The 14,078-nt window shown below is 34.3% G+C and overlaps 2 protein-coding genes across 5 annotated transcripts; one reads left to right on the top strand and one right to left on the bottom strand.

Moving 5' to 3' along the window:
* The first annotated feature begins 2,078 nt into the window (after nucleotides 1–2,078).
* Nucleotides 2,079–4,566, top strand: LOC123909884 (F-box/kelch-repeat protein At1g22040-like). Of its 4 annotated transcripts, XM_045960816.1 has the most exons (3): nucleotides 2,102–2,244; nucleotides 2,737–3,903; nucleotides 4,052–4,566. In XM_045960816.1, exons 2-3 carry the CDS (start codon nucleotides 2,794–2,796, stop codon nucleotides 4,079–4,081), a joined length of 1,140 nt encoding a protein of 379 aa, XP_045816772.1. In that variant the 5' UTR covers nucleotides 2,102–2,244; nucleotides 2,737–2,793; the 3' UTR covers nucleotides 4,082–4,566. The 4 variants fall into 4 exon arrangements, with proteins under 4 accessions (XP_045816769.1, XP_045816772.1, XP_045816770.1 ...); XM_045960813.1 differs by having other exon boundaries at nucleotides 2,079–2,244; nucleotides 2,737–4,566; XM_045960814.1 differs by lacking the exon at nucleotides 2,102–2,244 and adding an exon at nucleotides 2,295–2,365 and having other exon boundaries at nucleotides 2,737–4,566.
* A 389-nt stretch (nucleotides 4,567–4,955) lies between these two features.
* LOC123908585 (aminotransferase ALD1, chloroplastic-like) lies at nucleotides 4,956–8,689 on the bottom strand. Its single transcript, XM_045959259.1, has 9 exons — nucleotides 8,490–8,689; nucleotides 8,312–8,379; nucleotides 8,107–8,223; nucleotides 7,294–7,356; nucleotides 7,076–7,180; nucleotides 6,892–6,942; nucleotides 5,937–6,257; nucleotides 5,644–5,850; nucleotides 4,956–5,462 (listed from the first exon to the last, which is right to left on the bottom strand). Exons 1-9 carry the CDS (start codon nucleotides 8,572–8,574, stop codon nucleotides 5,157–5,159), a joined length of 1,323 nt encoding a protein of 440 aa, XP_045815215.1. The 5' UTR covers nucleotides 8,575–8,689; the 3' UTR covers nucleotides 4,956–5,156.
* Nucleotides 8,690–14,078: the final 5,389 nt, after the last annotated feature.

A 14,078-nucleotide genomic window follows, 5' to 3' on the forward strand; every position in this document is an offset into this window, starting at 1 on the left:
CAAACCTTCAAACACCCCCAATAACTCAATAACTCTGCCGTAAATGCACTACATACTCCTACAAATTTTGAGAAACCACGAATTCAATCACCATTTGAATATCCAATTAAACAGCCACAACCTCGTCTTCCTTAGAAGTACCATCAACTTTCAACTTAATCTACCCTACTTTCCGGAGGCCACCATTTAATGTATGTCATCATAACTAGGGGTGGACAAGACCCGCTGGACCGAACCAAACCGGTTCACCCGAACGGTTTTTTATGCCATGGGTCGGTTTTAAATGGACTTCGGGTTCAAAAAACGAAAAAAACAGTTTAAAATGGGTTCACTTGGTCGGGTTCGGTTTTTTAAATTACACCCATCGGTGTCCGAACCAACCCGAATATTCTTATCTCATGTCAGTGAATTAGACCTATTCCTGTGTTTGTCTGTATAGTCTAGTATTTAATATATTTTTTTAAAGTAAGTAATGAATGCTTTCAATTTTGACTTGACATATGGAAATAGCTGGACATGATGCATCCACGTAATAAATTTCTTTTACTATAATAGGACTAGGATAATATTTATTTAATGCATATCAATACTAGCTATTACCGTAAAAAAGTATACTATTAAGTTTTTTATTATTATTATTATTATTATTATTATTATTATTATTATTATTATTATTATAAAAAGAAGGTTGTAATAGTAGACTCAGTGACTCATCTCCTTCTCCTTCATTCCTTCTTCTCCACCGCCATTGGCCCTTCTCTCACCACCCAAGATAAGATAAAGTCAAGTCTTCTCCATCTTTTTTCTCATCTTCTTCTTCTTTAACCTTAGATTTTTACTTATTTTTGTTATGAATTAAGTTTTCTCATTTTATATTATGAATCTAAGGCTTTTATTTTCTGGTTTTGATCTGTGTAAGACTTTTGTTTGTAAAAAAATAAAATTTTGGTTGAGAGATGTTACCCATGGGTACCCATCTGTGAACCCGTAAACCGTAAGACCCGAAACCCGCTGAATCCGGATGAAGAAAAGGGTCGAATTGGGTCAGTATATTCCACCCGCGAATTGGGTCGGATCGGGGTTTTGAGCCCGAACCTGCCCGACCCGAACCGTTATCCACCCCTAATCATAACAGTAGAAAAGATTACTAAACAATTGAGATGTAACTATTGCCAATCATTACTTTGCTTGTAAAGTACTTGTTGCCATTACTCTTATGGTGTACTTTCACCTAAAACTCAAGATTGATGCCACTGAATTAATTAAATGGATCAACTTATATATGTAGAGCTATCAAATGAACGGCTTCATTTCAAGACTTCTTTTCACACCTCTTAAATTTTGCACGCGCCCTCCAACCTGCTAATTATACCCCTCATAATATAGGATGCAAGTGTGTAAATAACAAAAAATGGGAAAAAAAACAGTTCGCATCCTAGAATGCGAACCTTATAATATTTAATATTTTTGTATCTCTCCTCTTCCTTTGCCCTTATTTTATAAGGTTCGCTGGACTGCAAACTTAGTTCGCATCATAGGATGCGAGCAGTTTTTTTCGTGAATTTTGCGCCTCCTGAGTTTGCTAATTAAATAGCAAGGAGATATTTTTGAAATTTTCGGGGACGAACGAGAACTTCCAGAAAACGAAAAAAGAAGAAATCTCAGTTCAATTGGCTCAACTACACAAGTGAGGAATATCCCTCCAACAATTTGTTATTGGGCCGCATATTGTTAAGCTCGTCTCGACTACAACGGGTCGTGTGGGCTAATAAAATAAATAAATAAATAAAAAATAAATATCGCGTGCTCTACGCCTTTTCCTTTTTATTTTGCCGCTATTTAAGTAGTGAACTTATAAAAATGAGAATTTCTGAAAATTGGCGTCTGCTACTTAAGTAGCGGACGTTATAAAAGGTATGGTATTTTTGGAGTGTCTGTTACTTTAAATAGCGGACATAGATATTTTGATAAATTTATAGGACTCGTGAAAATATAAATAGGATGACAAAAGTAAATCGGATGACATGGAAAAAGGGTGAGGTTGTTACAAAAATATGAATGAACGGTGAAGATGGTTTGTTTGTTTCTCCATAGAATAATATACTGCTAGTAGTACTAGGTAGGTGCTACTGTTGTTGTGTTCGTTGAAATACACACACACACGACACGCGTAATCCCATTTTTCTGGGTTCTCAATCATTCCTTCCCTTTTCACACCCAAATTTCAACTTTTAATTATTACTAGTAAGTAGTATTTCTCAATTCTCGTCTTCAATTCATCTCTTTCACCGTTTTTGTTTTTCAATTCCAATCATTCATTTCTATCTATGTATCACTATTTCCTATTATTATTGTGAAAGACTATGTATGATTCATGTAACATGTGGATGAATTCCTTTGTTAATCACAAATTAATTCAATATATATATATATATATATGCTTCAATTTTCATAGATCACAATGCATTCACATCTTGACTTTAGTTAGTTAGATGATTATTATTCATGAATACAGAATTAATACACTTGCAATTTCTGTATCCTTGTCTTCTTCAGTTATATATTATGTAGATGTAGATTTCAAACCCTAATTTTTTTTATAATTTCATAACACCCAATTTACTTACTTGATTAGTCATTTCTTATTAATATTGGGTTTTCTTAAATTTCTGAGGTTCTCTTAGTGTTTGGTCAAAGCCTTTTTTTTTTATTTAAAATGATCATGTTCTTGAACAGGTTATCTCAGAAGCTTGATGGTCTTGCTGTTGATTTGAATGAATTTGACGTGATTTTATGGGGAATATACTCGCTCCTAACAATACCAAGGCTGGGGAGAGGGCTCCAATAAGCGAGGTTTTGCCGGGTGAAGCTTGCAAGAGGCAGAGATTATTGTCAACATCTTATGAGGATAACTCAAGACTCATACCTTCCCTTCCTGATGAGATATCAGTTCAGATTCTGGCTAGAGTTCCTCGCATCCGTTATTTGAATCTCAAGTCGGTTTCTCGTGCTTGGAAGGTGGCCCTTGCGAGTTCTGAACTATTTTGTTTAAGAAAAGAACTTGGAACAGCAGAGGAGTGGCTGTACATATTGACAAAAGTCAATGACGATAAACTTTTATGGTATGCCTTAGACCCTCTTTCTGGAAGATGGCAAAGATTACCTCTAATGCCAAATGTTTTTGTTGAAGATGAAGCCAAAAAGGGTCTTGCTGCCATTCCCCGTCGGATGTGGAACATGTTGGGTTCAAGTATCAGAATTGCTGATGTTATTATGAACTGGCTTAGAAGGAAAGATGCCTTGGATCGGATGCCGTTTTGTGGTTGCTCCATTGGAGCTGTTGATGGCTGCATCTATGCTTTAGGTGGATTTTCTAAAGCTTCGGCTATGAAATCTGTTTGGCGGTATGATCCTGTTAAAAACTGTTGGACTGAGGTTAGTCCAATGTCAGTTGGCAGAGCTTACAGCAAGACAGGTATATTGAATGGTAAGCTTTATGTTATTGGAGGGGTTACTAGGGGTCGTGGTGGATTGAATCCCCTTCAATCTGCAGAAGTATTTGATCCGCACACTGGTACGTGGTCCCCGTTACCAAACATGCCTTTTGCAAAAGCTCAGATACTACCAACTGCTTTTCTGGCTGACTTGCTCAAGCCTATTGCCACAGGAATGACTTCATACAGGGGAAGGTTGTATGTTCCTCAGAGTTTGTATTGTTGGCCATTTTTTGTTGACGTTGGGGGAGAAGTTTATGATCCAGATATAAATTCTTGGCTTGAAATGCCAGTTGGTATGGGCAACGGTTGGCCGGCAAGGCAAGCTGGAACAAAATTGAGTGTTACTGTCAATAATGATTTGTATGCACTTGATCCTTCAAGCTCTCTCGGCTCTGCAAAGATTAAGGTATATGACGAGGAAGGTGATACTTGGAAAGTTGTTGCGGGAGATGTTCCTATTCACGATTTTGTTGATTCAGAATGTCCTTATCTTTTAGCTAGTTTACTTGGAAAACTTCATGTGATTACTAAAGATGACAATCACAACATTGCAGTGTTGCAAGCTGACATGCAAAATGATTTAGCTTCCTCCCAGTCGTTGTCATCATCGCCGGATAGCTCATTCAGCGAACTTGCTGAATCATCAGAAGAATCAGAGACAGACATTTGGAGGGTTTTTGCTTCTAGGAGTGGTAGATCTGCTGAGCTAGTTAGCTGTCAATCCCTTAAAGTTTGACTTTTGGAGGTAAAGTCCTCTAGTGGTTCTGATTTCAGATCATTATATGCATGTATTGGCTGGTGTCATTGCGTTGCGGTTAACCCACAATGTTAATGAGAATTTCAAATTGTAAGTGCTTGATCCATAAGATGCAATTTCACATCTCATACAAAGACAATTCAAAATTTTACAGATTAAGAATATCAACATAGTAGGTCAAATTTGAATGTGTTATAAAATAATTACATTTTACTTTGTATATATCTTCATACAGTTGCATTTGGTCTTGAACCAATGTGACAGATACTATCTTTGACTTCATTGAATGGATGTTCAATTTATTCTGTTATATGTTTTATTTGCTCATTTTCTCCCTTATACGTTGCATAACTTTGAATATTATATATGTTCAGACTTGTACTTTTTTATGATCTCTTTACAAAGAGGGTAAAGTTGTTGGCAGAAACCAGCGTACTCTACACTCTCGCTAGCCATTAATGTGTCTGGTAGATATTGCATGTTATCTATCAGATTCCCCAAATTACCACTCACCCTTATGTTTTATCTGTTTAATAGTGTCTCTCACTTGCCTCGACAGAAAACCCATGCGATGAATAGAGTCATTTTAGTAACTTAAAATATTTGTACAACTAACATGAGGGAAAAACAAAAGAGAGAATCTCATCCTCCTCAACTAACATTAGCTAGCTTATCAAGCTCCCTAAATTACCACTCACCCCGACATTTGTCTTGTAACTTTAAGTTCTGACAGTGAAAGATTGAGTTATATTTATTCATTGTACAACAAATACACAGTATTATTACAAGTAAAAGTAGAAAGTGTAGTTTATATGGGAATCCTCTCGCAAGAAGAAGTAATGAAAGCTCAGATTTGCCATTTTTCTTTATTTTATGTATAGATTATTGACATAGGTAAAGAATTATAATTTCTCCTGGTAGAGAAGGTATTTGAGTCTCTCTGAAGCTTCAAGGATAGAATCTCGCTGGCCAAAAGCACTAATTCTTATATACCCTTCACCACCTGGTCCAAAACCACTCCCTGGAATAGTAATTATGTGTGTATTTTCAAGAATTCCAGCAAAGACATCCCAAGATTTTGAGCCAGGAAAACGGATCCAAACATAGGGTGCATTTTTACCACCATAAACTGTTAGACCAAGAGAGGTCAAAGCATTAACCAGTATTCTTGCATTCTCCATGTAGTAGTCAACAAGGGACTGCACAGCCTGAGAAATTTGCCAAAACATTATTTATTTGGCAACAAACACATCAATGGCAGAACAGTTTCATAGTGTTTAAGGTAATAACGATGCAATATCTTGCGTTAGTTTAGGAACTAAACTTGAAATGAAACACAAACAGGAATTTTGTCAAGTTATACAGATTCTTAGGGAACTGAAACCTTACATTGAGACCCTCTGGGGAAAGGCATGCTAGTCCCCCAGCCTGAGATATGCTGGATGCTCCGTTGAAGCATGTACACACTATGCGGTTGAAATCATGCAAAACGGGGAAACCATTTGAATATAACAGTTCTTCGGGGACCACTGTCCAACCAAGGCGAACACCTGTGAAGCCAGCTAATTTCGAGAAGGATGACACTTCAATTGCAACCTGAAAGCATGAAACTAAGACATTAAGCTTGCCATTGTGAAAATAGTGCATGCTAGAAACAAAACAAATCCCATGCAAAAGCATACCTCTCTTGCCCCAGGAATTTCAAAGATTGATTTAGGACTATTATCTGTGATATAAGCAGAATATGCAGAGTCATAGATAATGATTGATCCATTAACTTTGGCAAAATCTACAAGTTGCTGCAATTGTTTCCTTGTTGCTGCATGACCAGTAGGGTTGTTAGGAGAGCAGAAGAAAATAAGTTGTGGCCTTGAAATGGTATGCAGATCCGGGAAGAAGGCAGTTTGAGGTCCACATGTCATGTATTCTATGTTTTCATATTTGCCAATTCTATCTACAAACTTGCCAGCATGACCAATTATTACACTTGAATCTATGTAGGCCTGTTTCATAAGAATTTTCTGTGATTAGAAACACTTTTCAAGAATGCATTCAGTCTGAGAGTACATTGAAACAATACATTACTATAGTGAAACATAGAAGCAGCAAGATGGAAACAATTCAACTGTAATCATGCAAAAAGAACAATATTATTGCTTTGTGATGGCAGTGTCTATCTGCAAATAGTATATCAGTTTTTTTGTTTGTAGTTCCTATAATTTTTGTTTTTGTTTTTAGTTCTTGTAAATGTACTATGTTTTGTTGATTTACTTTGCAAAATTTATTTATACTTAATTGGTACATATAATAATAATATGTAGAATATTTGCAAAGACTAAAGTAAAACACACATGACTAAAAACAAAAAGTTGATATATTTAGAAATCAAAAGACTAAAGGCAAAAAAAATGTATATTTGCATGGACTAAATGATATTTAACCCATTTTTTAATAACTGCATGACATCAATTCCTTGTTAGTTTAGAGGACTTGGTCCAAAGCTAGCATCATACCATATTTAGATATAGATGTATTATTCAATCTTTTGTTGGTGAAAATCATACTATATTTAAAATAAATAGATATACTATTCAATTTTTTTGTTGGTTAAAATAGATTATTCAATATTGAAAATACCGGAAAGGATGGATCCTGTACTGCTATCTTCAGTTTTGGACCCATAAGAAGCTGCATGTGTTGACACAAATCAATGTTACGTAGGAACAAGAATAGATTATGAAACAAATGTGAGTTTGAAATCTAAAAGTAAACATTTTCTTGTAATAAGGACCGGAGATAGTAGTATTGATTGAATGAATACCTGAAGACGAGAAATATCACATTGTGCACCATCTGAAACAAAAACCTCTGAAGGTTTTATGTCTAGATTTTTGTAAATTTCAGCAGCAATTGCCTTTCTCAGAGCCTGCAAGTTTTACCAAGAACATACACATTTTTACGTTAAAAACTTGTATTAAAATGAACTAGTTTGGAACCAAGATCACAAGAGAAAAATGTATTGATTATGTTACAATATACCTTTTCACCTTGCTCAGGTCCATATCCTTTATAACCTTCTGCTGTTGAAAGGCCACGTACAAACTGCAAAACATCATATGAGTGCACATTTTCTTAACCAAATCAAGAGACAGAACAACAGTATTGGTTATTAGCTACATAATTCCATTTTGTTTGGATTTTGAACTGAAATCCAAATAGCATGAACCTGATAAAATGATTATTATTATTATTTTAGTATTAACTCTCTGGTTCCCAAAGAAGGGGACCCTGGTAATCCAGAGTTCAGTCGCGAGGTAAATAAAGTCTGGCCAAAATATTGTTCCTACTAAAAATTGAACTCGGGTTCTCCCGAACGATTCGACCTAGGGGAGCTCATTATTTTGATATCTTAGAAAGTAGAAACAATTACTTCAAGAAGCATTAGTGTTAATCAGAGAGTGTTCTGCTATTTTAGTAAGTATACTGTATACCTTTATCCATTTATGCTAGGGGATAGTTGTTAAACAAACATGATAGAATTTTCCGTGTATGAAGAAGTGTTCTCATATATAGTGAGATCATATACTTAAAATAATCTTTTTCCTTATTTTAAATACATACAAAAATCATATAAAGAGCCAATAAATGTGGTTTATATGTCTTTTTCAACAGAAAGAACCTTCATAACTAGGACGAATCGTTCGGGAGAATCCGAGTTTGATTCCTGGTACGAACAATTCTTGATCATACTTTACTTACCACGCAGCCGAACTCTGGATTACCAGAGCCCCATTTCCCTGAGAACCAGAGGGTTAAACCAAAAAAAGAAAAGAAAGAACTTTCATAACTTACATCAACCATTCTTGATGTTACAATTGTTGGTAAAGGTTTTGTAGTATCACCAATTCCAAGGTCTATCACATTTGCATTTGGGTACTTCTTTAAGTGAAGAAGCTCATGTCTTTCAATCTGATAAAATCAAGATAGTAATAACTTATAGCACATATATCATAAAATTGTTACAATAAAAAAAAATAGAAATGTTATTGAAGATCACCTCAGGAAACAAATAACCATGTTGAAGTTTCTCCATGTTTACATTCCGCGGTACCTTTGAGCAGTGTCCTGCAAATTTAAAAACCAAAATGATAAGTCTATGACTAAGACTTAGAGGAATGAAGAAAATGAATCCATAAAAAAATTGAACCAAACAAGTATAAGTTATATATGCATACCAATTTTCACACTTTGATTCTTCAATGTGCATGAAAACCTGTTCACTAACATCATCCTAGGCTGCAAAGAATTTGGACTAAACATTAAACTCAAACCAGAAGCTTTTTCTCTTAGGCTTTGGTTCTTATTTTAGATGACTATGTAGTAATTGTGCTACTATCACCAAAAACAAATTTATAGATGTAACAAACTAAGAGTTGTGTACTAAAGTAGATCTAGATTCTACAAATACGTCACAGCCCAAATGTCAATTTCAACAATTCATTTTCCACACTACCTAATTTTCAAACTTTTCCATTATGTCTTCTGATATTTAATATGTTTATTTTTTTTTACTCTCCATAATATTTCAATTCCACAATGCATCAACATCCAAAAATTTGCATTAAAAATGGTATCTAAACATTTAACGCCACAAATGACAATTGAAGTAAAGTAAAAACACTTTATTCCACAATTAAGACATTGAACTTAAGTGGTTAATAAGCTTCCTCTAAGACAAATTATTCAAGATAACCTGAATTCAATTCCTGGTAGAAACAATTTTTTGTTAGATTTTATTTACCTCACGACCGAACTCTGGGAGAAAATACTTTATTCCACAATATACCATGCCAACTATTGCATTAAATAGTCCTACTATATATGTGCAAATTGAAACTTAATATCGTGTCCTTTGGATTTCACAAATGGGAGGAAATACTTTTATATTTTGTCGTTAAACCAATAGTTATAGAGTTCTTTAATTATATCATTTATTTAATTACCTATATTAAGAAGTGTAACTTCAAAAAGAAACTACATTATCATGAATGCGTGATGTGTGACCAGTAAGCTGGATGGTGAAGGAAAAATATTTTGTCATGGACTAGCTAGCTAGCTAGTGAGAATACTCCCATTTTTGTTTATCAAAAAAAAAAAAAAGAATATTCCCATTTTTTCTTTTGAAAAGTAAAACTTTCCCAATGACTAGCCACGTGTTAAAATAAATTAATATTATCTACTAAATATTCACTTCATTAAATTAATCCATGAGCGTTTAGATGAGATGTGTGAGTCTTTTCTAGCTTAACTAAAGTTATGAGTTCGATCTCTAACTTAGTCATACAGCAACATTAAAACTTTTTTGAAGAGTTACGTTTGTCACTCATTTGTATCCCACAAAAATCAAGGGAATAATTTCTGCAACTCCGCACAAATGAAAAATTAAGGACATGAGAGAAACAAATAACTATGGATAGAACAAGAATACAGCAGGAGAGATGAAATTGCAAACAAGCATGCATTGGAAAATGACAAGAGCCAATCTATGTGATCTTCCAAGGAACAGTTAATCTGGACTCACATTTTGCATGCAATATATCCACACAATTTAATACAAAACATCATTGGAAAATTAATCTTACTTTTGACCATTAAAATACAATACACACAGAACTTCAGGGAAAGTGTGTGATTTAAGAAACTACATGGAAATTGACCTCATTCCAAAAGATAAGAACAATAATAATTAGCATTACAAAACTATCTGAAACTAATCAAATGATTGAGCTCGAGTGATTAATTAGTTCTTCTATAATGAACCGTTCAAGAAAATTCGAATTTGATTGTTGTGAGGGACATTTTTTAGTTATATTTTACTTACCTCGCTGTTAAATTCTGAATACTCGTGAATTAATATAATTTAGTAATAAAGACACATTTTTAATTGAAAGAAGATATGTGTGTGTGTGTGTGTGAACAGAAGGAGAAGAACACGAGCTTGGTCTTAATTCAACAATAAAACACCCCAATAATGTATTAAAATTTGGACTTGAAAGTGAGGTTCAATTAACACATATACTAGGTAGTGGTTGTTGGACATCCACAAAAACCATTCATTTGAATAAATAAAAAATAAAAATAAAAGAAGGGTGGACAAATAGAAGTCAACAACCAAGCAAAACCAGATACAAGTCTTGGACGTTCATATTCTATATTCTAGATTCGTTTCAGTTTAAGATAATGCAGTTTATTAAGCAAAAACAGTTTTGAGAAATTCAATGGAAATAATATGGTCAGCTGAAAAATAATATAAAAACTAGAATAAAAAAAAACCATTTATATAGTAATATTTGCATAAATATCAAATAAAAAATTTAAACGACGAAAATGCATGTATCCAATATATCACATCTAAAATTCCACAATGTTAAACCACAAAATAAAACACAAGTGACGAAACTATACGTACAATATCGAGTGGAATATTTAACGTTACAAAAAAAAGAAGATCGAGGAATACAATTAAATTAGCAGTAAGATCGGTTAAATTGACCTACAAAATTGTTTTTAATAAAAAAAAAAACTTCAATTTTTCGCATGCCTTGTAAGTTTTTTTTTTAATAATAAAAAAACTTCAATGTAGATTTGACTCGCTCATAGAAAATTGGAATCCCCTCTACACCACCCACAACTTGAAGAGTCACGGGATCCAAATTGTCCATAATTTGAGTAAGGATCCGATTCAAAAGCTGTCGAGCCATTGTTTTGAAAGAAGAAGAGAAGAATACGCAACTAGAGCGAGGGAGTGAAGGGGAAACCCTTTCTCAGTGACATCTCTTACTAAAAACCCTTTCTTGCTATTGTTAAGAATCATGAGAGAAAAATGGTAGCTATATGTCTTTAATCGGTCATAACAATCGGCGCTACATTCATATAAATTAACTTCAAAATTTAGTCATGTTTTATTTATCTCACAGACGAATTTTGAAAACTTATAAATTAATAGAATTTAGTAATAATGACACATTTTTAATTGAAAGAAGATATATATATATATATATATATATGTTAGTCCTTGGGTGTTTTAGTTGCTTAATTAAGAGCAAGCTCAACCGTGAAGAAGGGGATGAGGATGTGTTGGAAGAAGAAATTCCACCTAAGGACCAACATTCTTGAAAAACTCAACCGTGAAGAAGGTAAATTCATTTGTTGTTTTTTCGGGTTTCCATTACTTGTATTGAAGTGTTACTATGAATTTTTGGCATGAAGTGTTTACCTTAATGTTTGAATTCAACATATATTCTTCCATAATAAAATCAATTCGATGGGAAATATTTTGTAAAAACAGAATGGTATGTGTGAATTTTGTGACTATCATTCCATCATATTATTGGTTATATTAGGGTTTCCATTACATGTATTGAAGTGTTCAATTAACACCTATACTAGTGTTGTCGGTAAACCACAAAACCATTCATTTGAATAAATAAATAAATAAATAAATTATAAAAATAAAAGAATGATGGGGCATTATTTATTATTTTTCAAGTGGGGTAAGGTAAGGACTATATAAATAACATAAACGCTAAGAACCTTCCTAGTTCCATTTTCATCTTCATCTTCATCTTCAAACAAATTGTTTACATCTATTTTTTCTTCGTTTAAACAAATTGACTTCAACAACAAAAACAAGGTAATCAAATGCACAAAGCAAGTACAATATCACATTCAATCATTTAACAAAGACAATATACAGAGGCTCAAGATGTCGTGCTCCATGATAGACAGGTTATAGAGGTTCAGATGTGGATGTTTATTTGAATGAGTTTGATGATTGAAATGATTATGATTGGAACGATGGCGCGGTTGATGATGATGATGAGTTTGATGATGTTCAAGTGGTGGATGCTATTATTGACTTTGAGTTTGACACTCTTGCTCTGACTTTACTTGATGTTTTAGAAGGCGGGGAGAAAAGATTGGTGCAGACGACCTTTGAAATAAGTTGAGTAGAAGTGAAGAAAGAGAGGGCATCACTTGCTGAGCTATTTCAAAGGACAAAGAGGAAAAATGAAGACTATATAGAGACAGGAGTAAAAGAGACACAAGTCAAGAAAGCGCACAAGTCTCTCATGCATATTATGAAAAAGATGTTGACAATGGTCCACAATTCCTCAAAAAGCTGCAAGACCTCCGACAATATTGCCGAATCTACTACAAGCAATACAAAGTTCAGTAAGGGCAGTCCCTATTATTAGATATTCTTTTTTTTTTATGACAATTAGATATTCTATTCTCTAACGGCTATTGTAATTCACGATTGTAAAAAATTAGCTAGTTTGTCAAATAACTAATTAAAAGGGAAAAAGAAACACATAAACAAATAAGATCACGGTGAATTATTAAGTCTGAAAATGTAGTTTGGAGACAAAATCAAATGTAAGAAGATAACAATACAAAATATGAATCTTCAATATTACGGTCATACTTCACATGATTCGTTGACCAAAACCTTGGATCTTATGGACCTGAAATCATAACAGATCAATTTACCCTATTACTACAACTGCAAACTTGAAGATAAATAAATTACACAATCAAGCATTTGTAGTATACAAGCAGGAAAAATTAGTATCAAATACTTTACCTTAATTATAAGGCAGCAGTTCCAATGTCTTAGTGAAAGACATTGCGGAAAACCAATGCATTGACTGCAAGGTGTCGATCAAGTCCACATCACCGGTTTTAACATCAAGCAAGACCCCATGACTTTGGTTTACGAAGTTTAGATCGACCGGTGAGTTGCCACAAAAGGCCAAAAGCAAATGATCTCCTTGTAAAGAAATTGGTAGAAAAGCTAGAGGATCTATAGGAGGACCTATGTACACATCTATCAGTACAATCCAACTATTGTTTCCTTCTAATTGATGTATCCGAAGAAAGTCCGCAAGGAAAGCGGCACAACAAAGCTTGTTTTCAAAATTCTATGTTGCCTCCAAGTTTCAATGGTACCCGCTGGAATAGTATCTAGCCAATCCTTGGCTCTACCGGACAATGAATGCTTGAACAATCTTAACCTCTTGTCGGACTCGCTTACCCCTGGAGGATCCGTGTAGTCACACGCCTCGTAGAAATGAGATAAGCGCAAGTTTGGACATTGCGATTCAGATTCAGAATATGGATTCTCCTTTAATGCAGACAGCACAATGTTTTTAATATCAAAAGAGACCGGATTGGCCGGTTGGAAACCTTGATTGGCCAATGCATCGTTGTCTCTTCTTCCATAGTCACCTAAGGTACGTCTCGGTGGTGGAGGAGGTGGTTGTTCATGAACCGGTGGATTTTGTTCGTCCTCCATATCAGAAAAATTATGCTCTTGACAGTTTTGAACACCACTTGAAGTAGCCTTGTTTCTTGAAGCTAGTAGAGCTTCTCTTGCTGCTTTCCTATTCGCTCGAGTTGTTTTCTCTATCTCTGGATCAAATTGCAGCTCACTCGGATCTGTTCTCCGCATGCACAAGAAAGCAAACAAGTAGAAATCTCTTGACAGAAAAATACAAACAGAAAAAGTAAACTAAACACAGAAAAATAGACACAATTGCCTTGTCGAAAAATTCAACAATCCCCGGCAACGGCGCCAAAAACTTGATTGACTTTTTGCAAGTGTACAACTTTGTCAATTGAGTAATAAAAAGATATCGATCCTCAGGGATTGCGTCGATTCAATCAAAGTGATTGTGTCTTTGAACATACTAAAATTAAAACACATTTTGGGGGTTTGTTTGAGTAATTGGTTTGTAAGAAAACGTTTGGAATTCAATTGT

The sequence above is a fragment of the Trifolium pratense genome, linkage group LG2 (assembly GCF_020283565.1).
Source record: "Trifolium pratense cultivar HEN17-A07 linkage group LG2, ARS_RC_1.1, whole genome shotgun sequence".
In the NCBI taxonomy this organism is placed as follows: Eukaryota; Viridiplantae; Streptophyta; class Magnoliopsida; order Fabales; family Fabaceae; genus Trifolium; species Trifolium pratense.

Coding starts and splice junctions, on each gene's coding strand:
- LOC123909884 (XM_045960813.1), top strand. CDS start 2,794: ATGGGGAATATACTCGCTCCTAACAATACCAAGGCTGGGGAGAGGGCT.
- LOC123908585 (XM_045959259.1), bottom strand. CDS start 8,574: ATGTTTAGTCCAAATTCTTTGCAGCCTAGGATGATGTTAGTGAACAGG. Junction 8,380..8,489: donor GAATCAAAGTGTGAAAATTG/GTATGCATATAT, acceptor TTAAATTTGCAG/GACACTGCTCAAAGGTACCG. Junction 7,181..7,293: donor GACCTGAGCAAGGTGAAAAG/GTATATTGTAAC, acceptor TAAAACTTGCAG/GCTCTGAGAAAGGCAATTGC.